The 12,282-nt window shown below is 39.1% G+C and overlaps 1 protein-coding gene across 1 annotated transcript in view; it reads left to right on the top strand.

Moving 5' to 3' along the window:
- F5 (coagulation factor V) overlaps positions 1–12,282 on the top strand; it is a 76,560-nt gene that overhangs the window by 12,189 nt on the left and 52,089 nt on the right. Inside the window, exon 3 of the mRNA XM_069545599.1 lies at positions 2,225–2,347. Within this exon, the coding sequence (XP_069401700.1) occupies positions 2,225–2,347 (123 nt within the window). The remainder of the gene's footprint in view (positions 1–2,224; positions 2,348–12,282) is intronic.

Genomic DNA, 12,282 nt, shown 5'->3' with positions numbered 1-12,282 from the left:
TCAACTCTTCCCCTAACTCCACAGACAGAGTTGGTCCTTCGTCCTTTCTTCTCCTGTAGCATTTTGCCCGTATCTCAGCAGTAGCCCCTACCATACGTCTACCTCCAAATGAGCCTGTGAGCTCCTAAGGACAAGGACAGTCACATATTTATCCATGTGTCCCCAGGACCTAGCACAGCACCTGGCATGTAGTAAGTGAAGCCTCACTGTTGATTTCTGCACCTCAATCTGCTGTCCCTGCTGTGCTCCCCATCAAATAACTGCTAACATCACTTATCCAGTTGCTTAGATCAAAACCCTTAGGATCACCCTTGACCTCTCTCTCTCAATGGCTACATCTAACCCCTCAGCAAATTTACTGGCTCTACTGTCAAAATGCCCAGAATCTAACCTCTTCTCCCTGCTTCACTGCTGCACATGCTGGCCCAACACAGCATTATCTCTAGTCTATTCCACCTGGTCTGTGTCCACTGTTGTCACTACACAGAATATTTTCTACCCAGCAGCTAGGACAAATCTTTCTTGTGATTTTTTTTTTTTTTTTTTAGGATGAACTTTAAAAAAAAAAAAACTTTTTATTTTGTATTGGGGTATAGCGAATTAACAATGTTGCGATAGTTTCAAGTGGACAGCAAAAGGACTCAGCCATACATAAATGTGTATTCATTCTCCCCCAAACTTCCCACCCACCCAGGCTACCACATCATATTGAGCAGAGTTCCCTGTGTTATACAGTAGGTCTTTGTTGGTTATCCATTTTAACCATTTTATGGTTATCCATAGCGGTGTGTACATGCAGGATTAACTTTAAAACATATGAGACCATGTCTCTCGGCTGCACAAAGCTCAGTAATTTTCCATTTCACTTAGAAGAAAATCCAAAGTCCCTACCATGGCCCATAGGGGGTGACCCTAACTTTTCTCACTCTGGCCACACCAATGATCTGTTCTCTGGATACATCAAGCTCACTCCTGCCTTGGGACTCTGAACTTGCCTCAGGGCCAGAGAATGGTCGGTTCTGCTCCCTGACTTCATTTAGGTCTCTGAGGTCTCCCACCTCAGAGAGATCTGAAGTAGTCAGGTGCCTTCTCTCACCTCACCCTTTCTTGACTCAAGATGGCAGTCTCTCCAGGAATGACAGTGAATCAGAATGGGTGGACATGATCAGAACTATTTCTTCTATTTTCTTTTTTTTTTTGAGAATTATTTTTTTATTAGTTTTTTATTTTTTAAATTTTAATATCTTTAATTCTTACATGCATTCCCAAACATGAACCCCCCTCCCACCTCCCTCCCCAAACCATCTCTCTGGGTCATCCCCATGCACCCGCCCCAAGCATGCAGCAACCTGCGTCAGACATAGACTGGCGATTCAATTCTTACATGATAGTATACATGTTAGAATGTCATTCTCCCAAATCATCCCACCCTCTTCCTCTCCCTCTGAGTCCAAAGGTCCGTTATACACATCTGTGTCTCTTTCCCTGTCTTGCATACAGGGTCGTCATTGCCATCTTTCTAAATTCCATATATATGTGTTAGTATACTGTATTGGTGTTTTTCTTTCTGGCTTACTTCACTCTGTATAATCGGCTCCAGTTTCACCCATCTCATCAGAACTGATTCAAATGAATTCTTTTTTACGGCTGAGTAATACTCCATTGTGTATATGTACCACAGCTTTCTTATCCATTCATCTTAACTGGCTTTGGGCCCAAGCCACGTATTTCTACCTTCCCATCCTTATCTGCCTGCATGGAATACAGAGGTAATGAGCTGGGAAAGCCTTCTAGATTGAAGATAAGCTCGTCAGCCTCAAGACTGAGAGGAATGATAGCAATCACCTGTGGGGTTTTCTGCACGCTTTTCTTGCTTAGCAGCTCTGTCTTGCTGCTGCTACTGCTGCTAAGTTGCTTCAGTCATGTCCGACTCTGTGCGACCCCATAGACAGAAGCCCACCAGGCTCCCCTGTCCCCAGGATTCTCCAGGCAAGAACACTGGAGTGGGCTGCCATTTCCTCCTCCAGTGCATCAAAGAGAAAAGGGAAAGGAAGTCGCTCAGTCATGTCCGACTCTTTGTGACCCCATGGACTGCAGCCTACCAGGCTCCTCCATCCATGGGATTTTCCAGGCAAGAGTACTGGAGTGGGGTGCCATTGCCTTCTCTGAGCAGCTGTTTTAGTAATCCTGAATACAGACATATTTTAAATCCTTGTTTTCATAGGACTTCTTGGGCCTACTTTGTATGCTGAAGTTGGAGACATCATGAAAGTTCACTTTAAGAATAAAGCACACAAGCCCTTAAGCATCCATCCTCAAGGAATTAAGTACAGTAAATTCTCAGAAGGTAAGAGGAATTTAACATCATATCCCTCTGACATGGGAAAATGTACAACTCTTTTACCACCAGTGTCAAACATTTTGAACCATATTGTTAACTAAGTTAAGAGAAATCTCCTTTCCTATAACTGGTAATAATAAAAATTGTGCCTTTGTAGATTTCTGAGGAGAAAGTGAGAAACTTCTGGAGTCATCTAGACCTCAGTTTTTTTGCTATGTTCTTATTTTTGAATAGTTGGGTGGGCAGGTTATCTAATCTTTATGAACTCCAATATGTTCCTCTGCAAAATGAGAATAATAATATTGCAAGATGGGTTAAGGCAGGGGTTCAAAAACTTTGTTGTGAAGAGCCAGTAAATACTTTGGGCTTTGAGAGTCATAGAATCTATGTTGCAACTACTCAACTCTACCATTTAGTATAAAAGCGGCCACAGACAATATGTAAATGGATGCACATGGCTGTGTCCCAATAAAATTTTATTTACAAAAAATAGGCAGCTGGCTGGATTTGGTCCATGAGCCATAGTTTGAAACAGTGACATAGGGCTAGTCTGACACAGGGCTACCCTGGCACATAGGTAGCATCTAATAAGTGATATTCGATGGTGATGATGGTAATAGATGTAGTATTGAAATTTTGGACATACTGAAGTGGTTAAGAACATAAACTTTAAAGGCATACTTAGGTTGAAATTCCAGCTTTACAATTTCTGATTCTATGAGTATAGCATCTCTGAGTTTCAGTTTTCTCATCTCTAAAATGGGAACGGTTATACTTATTCCATAAGACAGCTTTGAGAAACAAGTGAGATCATTTAGGTAATGTACTAAATATGGTTCCCTGGAACCTGGTAAGTCCCTGGTAAATGGTGACAGTGATGGTGAAAATCATGGATATGGTGGAAATTAAAGGGGCCACATCAGCTACAGAATGGTAAGTACCTATTGCTGATATTGTTCTGATTATTTCCATTACGTTGATGTTCAGACCACAATAAGCAGAGTAGCGTTTTGTTAGGGACTAATGTAAAATTATCCATACTACAATAGATGTTGGTATAACACCATTTAAAATGTCTGACACAGGATACAGCATGCTTGGGGCGGGTGCATGGGGATGACCCAGAGAGATGTTATGGGGAGGGAGGTGGGAGGGGGGTTCATGTTTGGGAACGCATGTAAGAATTAAAGATTTTAAAATTTAAAAAATAAAAAACTAATTTAAAAAAATTAAAAAAAATAAATTTTAACTTTTCATGATTCACAAATCTTTCCCCCATGTATGCCAGCCATTATACCTTTGAAGAGAAGAACTAAGTAGGAGAGCGGTTTACATTGTAGGTCTGGAACTAGACACCCTGTACATTCTGGCTCAGACATTTATTAGCTGTGTGACTTTTGGCAAGTAACTCTACCTCTTTGTGCCTCGTCTTTCTCATCTGTAAAATGGAGATTGTAATCGTATCTATCTCATATATGTTTGTGGTCAAGAAATATCAGAACAATGCCTTGCATATTCTCCAGGCAAGAATTCTGGGGTGGATTGCCATGCGCTCCTCCAGGGGACCTTCCCCACCCAGGGACTGGACATTGGCAGGCAGGTTCTTTACCACTGGTGTCACCTGGGAAGGTGAAAGAAAGTGAAGTTGCTCAGTCATGTCCAGCTCTTTAAGAACTAATGGACTGTAGGTTGCCAGGCTCCTCCTTTATGGGATTTTCCAGGCAAGAATACTGGAGTACGTTGCCATTTCCTTCTCCAGGCCACCTGGGAAGCCCTGTATATAAAATAAGCACTTGATAAACATTAACAAATAATAAGCAGTTGATAATTTTATGATGATAGAAGTAATTCAATTAAAATGTCTTTAAATTATAATGTTATAATGTCAATTTTATCTCAATTAAAAATGTTATTTGAAATATGTTCAAATAACTTAATATTTACCTGACAGTATACGATTAGAGGGCTTCCCTGGTGGCTCAGAGGGTAAAAAATCTGCCCACAATGCTGGGGACCTGGTTTGATCCCTGGGTCAGAAAGATCCCCTGGAGAAGGGATAGGCTACCAACTCCAGTATTCTTGGTCTTCCCTGGTGACTTAGATGACAAAGAATCTGCCTGCAATGTGGGAGACCTGGTTTCAATCCCTGGGTTGGGAAGATCCCCTGGAAGAGGGCATGGAAACTCACTCCAGTATTCTTGCCTGGATAATCTCCATGGACAGAGGAGCCTGGCAGGCTACAGTCTGTGGGGTCACAAAGAGTCAGACAGGACTGAGTGACTAAGCACACAACACATATGGATTAGAAAGTGACTTTTTATTTATTATTTCCTATGTAAATTCCTATCAAACTCATCCTGATAATGTCAATGAATTAACCTCCCCAGGACCATTGGCATTATCACTTCATCTTTGGCTTGAGGAAAAACAATGAAGCATTAACTGAAATTTCAGGCATCTTAGCCACTTTGCAAAATTCTGGGTGAGGTAGCACGTAATGGCATAATGACATAGTGCAGAAGAATTTCACCTACTTATAAGTATTCCAGATGACTGCATCAGGAATACGGCAATCCATGCACAAGGGGAGAACACTTTAAATGTTCCAGGCAGGTTCTATTTCAGATGTGGGAGGAGTTAAGTGTTACAGACTTTGTACTCCACCTAAGCTGTTTGCACAGAGAATGAACCTTGCAACATTATGCTCTTTCTTTACTATTTATTTGTCCCTGCACTCCCCTCCTGCCAGAATAATTTATGAGCAGTTGTTTTAAAATGTTCTCACCACTTCCATTGGTCACTTGGTTATTGCCCCTGGTTTCATGAATCTGAGAAAGGTAAACTCAGATTAATGGGCAAAGTCCAATTTTATCTTGGAAATGAGATACAAATCTAGTAAACAGACTAAAAAGATTGGTCTGTCCTTTGTGGTAAAAAATAAAAAGGCAAGCCTTCTGTTCATTTTACTGTGTCCTCTGTTAGAATAAAACCTCTCCTTTTTCATGTCTGACACTTACCCTACCTCTTACAGCCTGCTTCTATGGTTTGTACTATTTTCTCAGGAGTGGAAATAAATTAACCATATGCTGAGTCAACTACAAGAGAATCCAGATTCCCTTATCTCAGAGGTAGATACTTGAGAGGTGAATGGTGGGAGGTTGAAACAATATAAAGGGCTTAAGAGAAGACAGTCTTTGTGGTTGCTTGGGCTAACCAGTGAATGATCCAACCTAGACAGCAATCTTCTTTATCTGGAAATTAATCCTTGAACCCCACCAAAGATTTGGAGACCTACTGACATTAGCTAGAAGAAAAAGAGCCATGGAAAGAATGCTGGCTTTAGAGCCAGAATGACCCCTGGATTTGAACCCTAAATTTGACTAGGCAATTGCCTGTATCGCTAAGCCTCAGTTTCATTTCTATAAAAGGAGGTAGCAATTCCTCCCAACTAAAGTTATTGCAAGGATTAGTCACAGTATATGTCAAGTTTTTGGCACAGAGTACTCATCATTTTATTTCTACGCAAATGAAATCAAATTCTACAATAGAATTCAGATGACAGAAGGAACTAAAATTGCACAGAAAACTTCAGTTATCCAGAGTGCATAAGGCATGAAGTGTTTTGAGTAATAACATTTTCCGGATAGTTTGAGGTTTACTTTAAGTGTTCAGATACTTTTTAAAATTTGGGAGAACGGAACTGAAACATGTATAATATCATATATGAAATGCCTGAATTGCCAGTCCAGGTTCAATGCATGATACTGGATGCTTGGGGCTCGTGTACTGGGACGACTGAGAGGGATGGTATGGGGAGGGAGGAGGGAGGGAGCTTCAGGATGGGGAACACGTGTATACCTGTGGCAGATTCATGTTGATGTATGGCAAAACTAATACAATATTGTAAAATAAAAAAAAATAAAAAAATAAAATCACTTTGGATAGAACTCTTTCTAAATGTTATACTTTCCCAGACTTTTTTAAAACAGAAGATGAGGAGTAAAATTCTAATCCCTTCCTAAACCACTACTTCCAGTCTACTATGAGATTTTACAAATATTCACAAATTTTAGAATTGTGTGTAGTCTAAGAGTAAACAGACTCGAAATGAAGACCTACGTTGTCTATGGTGAGTGAAAGTCACTCAGTTGTATCTGACTCTTTGCCACCCCATGGACTACACAGTCCATGGAATTCTCCAGACCAGAATACTGGAGTGGGTAGCCTTTCCCTTCTCCAGGGGATCTTCCCAACCCAGGGATTGAACCCAGGTCTCCCGCATTGTAGGTGGATTCTTTACCAGCTGAGCCACAAGGGAAGTGCATTATCTATGGTATTGTCACAGATAAAGACCCTGAGCTTTCATTCATGGATTTTGTTACATTTATATTGGTTGTCCAGGAACTTTGTTGCTTTTTTAAGTTCTAGACTATGCTTTAGTTAGGAGATGACTGGAAATATGAGTCCAGGCCAGGAGAGACATTACTGTATTTAGTGTGGAAGTCTCATGATGGCCTTTCCTCCAAAAACTGATGGCATGTGACATAAATGCCAAGTTGCAGCATGGTGTTTTCAACTTACTTCCAGTTGCATGCCCTCCCCAGGTGTACAACGTTACGTAGGGCAAGGATGGGCAGCTCTTTTGACAGGATAAATTGTGATTTATAAAAATACTTACAGGAAAATTTCTTTTAGAAATGTATTTGATAGGGATATGTTTTTAAACCAGTAAAGAAAATATTAATATCTGCAACTGTACCTGATTTTAAACTTTTTATCACTAAAAGAATTTCAATCTGAGGCTAAAATATCAGAAATTCTGTAGCTAGTACATGCTGAACTGTTTGATCACAGTGCTACACCCTTGAGCAAATTTTGTTGTCCAGTAAGATTTCTGAAGCTGTTTTGGACAGTTCCCTTTAACAGTTTGTTTCTGAGGGAATATTAATATTATTCTTTGACTTATATGCTCACAATTTAAATGTGTGAGTTGCACTGTGAATACTACACAACAAAATGAGTTCTATAACGTTCAGCTATCTGTTGGTAAGCTAATTCCTCAAATAATACATAAACAAGTAACTTTTCCACCAGAGATTGTTCTTTGCATCTAAGTGTTGCCAAATTCTCTATGTGAAAACTTAGTCCTCTCAAATTTTTCAAAACATTCCAATGCTTGACATAATGCAGTCAATTACATTTTTCACTTTGCTCTGGATATTTTGGCCTCCTGCAGATGCTTCTTTGAGTATATAGGAAATATCTGAAACAAATTGTAAGGGCTAATATATTGATAATAATTCTTGTAAGTCTAAAAAATGTGACAAGCATGCAAGTCTTTCTGCTTCAAAAGACTTTCAGGCCCTGTGCAATGAAATCAGGCTCTTTACAAAACATCAGCACTCTAATTTGCTCAGTGCCTAAATTATAGTCTCTAAAAGAATGTTCTGAATATTTAAGTGCACACCGGACAGTTCACTGAGTTTATTAAATGGAGAGGAAAAGCTCCCTAGTGGGTGACCAAAGTGGCCCTTTATGTAACTTCACTTTTCCAAAGCTTGTACACACTGTTTTACATTTGGAAAAAAAAATCCTGAGAGTCTCTTGGCAAATAATTAGTTCATCTTGACAAGTGTAATCACAAAGCTGACTATAGACGGAGCAGGAAATGAACAGAATTGAGAAAACTATAAAATAAAAGGTCACCCTTGTGTAAAGAATTTATTCTAGCAGGAAGCTGAACAAGGACTTTTTGTCCTCTAGCATAATAGTCTTTGCTGGATAGTTCTCCTCCTTTTGGTTAAGAGTTTTAAACTTTTTATTTTGATTACAAAGTCAAAGTCAGATTTGCCAAAAATATATTTCATAAATGCTTCCTTTATATAGCCATTTCTATTTCATATGTCATGTTATATACCTTACAAAAATCAAAGATACAACTTGCTTGTTTTATTCTAGATGAAAAGTAAAATAAAATACTTTAAAGTGAAAAGAATGAAAGCAGTGAAAAATTATCCCCAAACTATCACATTCGTAATCCTCACTCAGTTTAATTACAGGATCTATTCCTATATACAGATTTGTTTCAAGATGCCCATATTTCACCTTGTGAAATTCATTCAGTTACCTGAAATTTATCCTGTGTTTAACCAATAAGTGAATCTGAAATTTTCGGTAATTTACTCTGGTCAACAAAGCAGACATTAAAAACCACCATGTGTTCAAATAAACTTAGATATGAAACCCTGACCATTTTAAATTAAGTGTGATATTGTTGGATAATCAGTTACACTGCTCTATCTAGCATGTGTTGGAACCTCTTCAGTGATTCTTAGATAATTTTATGATTGGTCTCATTAGGGATGAACTTATCTGATCATGGTGTTCTGATCATGGCTTCTCCATTGAAGTGGCCCTAGAAGAAACCTAGAAATGAAATCCAACACAATCAGGGCACTTGCTTGTAATCTGCTATTAACTAGGCTGTGAACTCCTTAGGATCCCAAGCTATCTTCTTTATATTTGTGGCACCTAACCCAGAGCCTGGGACATAGATGTTTATGATAATAATCACTGAACTAAACTGAGAAACTGAGGAACCAGATTAGAAAGTAAAGACTATATGTTATTTTCTGCTTGCTCTGAAACTTACTAAATTTGCTGATTAATATATTAAGAGACTTTAAGAACACAAGATAAATTGTATCAGAACTACGAAGTTCATTTCTTCAAAAGTGGAAGAGGCAATGTCAGTTTAAAAAATGCCTAGGAGTGGGATGCGGAGAAGGCAATGACACCCCACTCCAGAACTCTTGCCTGGAAAATCCCATGGATGGAGGAGTCTGGAAGACTATAGTCCATGCGGTCGCTGAGGGTCGGACACGACTGAGCGACTTCACTTTCACTTTTCACTTTCATGCAGTGGAGACAGAAATGGCAACCCACTCCAGTGTTCTTGCCTGGAGGATCCCAGGGAAGGGGGAGCCTGGTGGGCTGCCGTCTGTGGGGTCGCACAGAGTCGGACACAATTGGAGTGACTTAGCAGCAGCAGCAGGAGTGGGATGGGAGGCTCAAGAGGGAGAGAATATATGTATAATTATGACTGATTCACGTACAGCAGCACCCAACACAATATTGTAAAGCAGTTATCCTCCAATTAAAAAAAAAATAGCTGAGAAAGGACATAACCAAAATTCGAAAATATTAGCACAGGTTGCCATAACACTGATTAAGTGCCAGATATTTTGCATGTATTTTTCAGTCCTCAGAACCCATCAACAAAGAACTATTATTGCTACAAAATGATTACATTAAGTTATGAATGAGAAAACTAAGGCTGCAATTTCCCCAAATTCAGACAGCAAGTGGTGCAACCAAGATATTTCAAGTCTAGCTCCTAAACTATTGTATTTTCTCCCATAACCTAGCAGGGAGATGATACCATTAATCATATAATTTCACAAATATTTTAATTATAGTATCATCATAATTTTAATTAAGTATTTGTGAAATTATATGATATATATCAGAGATCATGGAATGAATAAGCTGAAATATAGGTTGATATCTGAAGTTTGAAATATGTTTATCCAGAGAAAGAAAGGAAAAACTTCAAAAGTTCTCTCTCACCCTACAAACAATATCACATTTTATCCTTTCGAGAGCTTATGAATGCCATTTTCCACTAGAGAAATTCATACAGTAGAATCACAGTTGGAACAGTGGAAGCATTATGTCCAGAAACTTCATTTTTTCACTTCATGAGGTCACAAAGCATGAAGCATTGAATAAGGGTCATCATGCTTGATTCAACATAGTGTCAGTCAACAACTTGCCATGCAAATTCCGGTCAATAGACAAAGTTTGACCTGAGATGGCAAATCTCCTTATCAGTCCTGGTTGAGCTCTGTTACCAAAGCTGTTTTGCAACTTTCCAGAGGTAGTTCACTGTGTTCGTTAGCAGAGACTCTTCCCCATAAAGTCTTTTTTTCTTTTGGCTTTAGCCTGGAATAATATGATTACTCACAGGAAGCTATTTCAGCATTTAACATTTCTCAACTCTTGATAATTTTAACACTTACATCCTTTTTATCAACAGAATGAAAGTTCAACCTATTAAATATTGGTTATCAGTGTCAAAAGGATATCCTTTGTGGGGAGCGGGGGCAAAAGATACAAGAGTCCTATGTTAAGCTTTTCACTAGCACAAGGGTCACAAACATAGATGCCAACAGCAGCAAGGAAGGAAATTCAATGAAAAACTGAGTCCAGTAGAGACTGGTGATCAGATAGCCAGTGTCCAACTGCAGGGGGCAGCCAGGACTCAGATCCAGCCAAATTCTATGCAGAAATTTGTCCCACTGTCACCTTGATCTCTAGGTTTTATTTGTTGTTATCCCTTCTCCAGGGATCTTCCCAACCCAGGGATAAAACTCAGGTCTCCCACATTGCAGGTGGATTCTTTACCAGCTGAGCCACCAGGGAAGCCCAAGAATACTGGAGTGGGTATCCTATCCCTTCTCCAGCAGATCTTTCTGACTCATGAATCAAACTGGGGTCTTCTGCATTGCAGGTGGATTCTTTACCAGCTGAGCTACCAGGAAGTCTCTATTGTTTAACAGAAACAAGCAATCCATATTCTTACATAATATCTCCATATAGTTAAAGCTGATATCTGATTTGTTTTAACACTATGGAATTTTAACAGATGTACACATGAGCTTAGACTTGATGATCTTGCTTCTAGCCCATAGGAACCTTAAATCTTAAGAGTTCAATACATTCATTGATCACCTTCTCCATGCCAGGTACTATAAAAGCATCAGAGATACTAAAAGAAGTATAATCCAGCACCTGTTTTGAATTGTTCATATTCTAGTGATAGAAATGTGCATGGTACAGTTAATTATTATCTATTAGGAAAAAAGAAATTAATCATATAATTATACATATATTTAATTATAAATTGTGATGAGTGCTATAAAAGAAAAAAAGACACAGTACAATCAGAAATCGAGGAAGAAGCAAGCTTACATTTAAGTTGACATCTGAAGGATAAGCGCACATTTATCCAAAGAAAGAAAGGGAGGAAGAACATTCTAGGCAAAGGGAATAATATCTGCAAAGATTCTGAGCTAGGACACGATTTGGCATGTCTGGGAAACTAAAAGACGGTCTGAGTGTGACTGATACACAGTAAGCAAGGAGCAAAGTCACACATGTTGAGCATGGAGAGAAAAGAGGGCTAGATGATAAATGGACCTGTGGTTGCTGTTAGGGATTTTGATAAATAAGAGGTCATTGTCAGGATTTTAAGCAGGAACATGGCAAAGTAAGATCTGTGGTTTTAAGGGATCCTTCTGTGTACAGGCTGGGAAATAGATTGTGGGATTCCTCTTATGCCAGAATCCCAGTGACCAGTTAACAGGCTAATTCTCAAGTCTAGACTTGCCCTACAGTGATGGCTGTAGAGAGACACAGAGAAAGTGCAAACTTGGAGTATATTTTAGAGATAGTACATTGCTGTGGATTATAAAATATGCACAACATAGAGGTATAAAGGGAGATGTTACTGGATAGGCGGACTGGGTAAACTCATGAATGATTTCAGCTGCCTTAGCAACACACTTAGTCTTATCCTGTGGGTAAGACAAAACCCTTTAAAGTTTGATGGAATGAGTTGACACAATTGGGTTTGTGTTGAGCTTATAGTAACTGATTCAGTTTCCTGTCTTCAAAACTTTATGGTCCATCCACAACTAGTCTTTTTTTCCCCTCTATGACATAAGCTTAATCACCAACAATAACTGACAGCTTCTGAGGGCATTAAAGTACATCTTTATTTCTTATCTCTAAGGCAAATGAAATCATGACTATGATATTATTTCATTTGGTTGCACTATCTTTCATACATTGAATGGTGTCCTGTGGACAGTGGGTCA

This window comes from Ovis canadensis, chromosome 12, assembly GCF_042477335.2.
Source record: "Ovis canadensis isolate MfBH-ARS-UI-01 breed Bighorn chromosome 12, ARS-UI_OviCan_v2, whole genome shotgun sequence".
Classification (NCBI taxonomy): Eukaryota; Metazoa; Chordata; class Mammalia; order Artiodactyla; family Bovidae; genus Ovis; species Ovis canadensis.
Note: the sequence above shows the minus strand (reverse complement) of the source record. Positions and strands in the feature narration are given on the sequence as shown.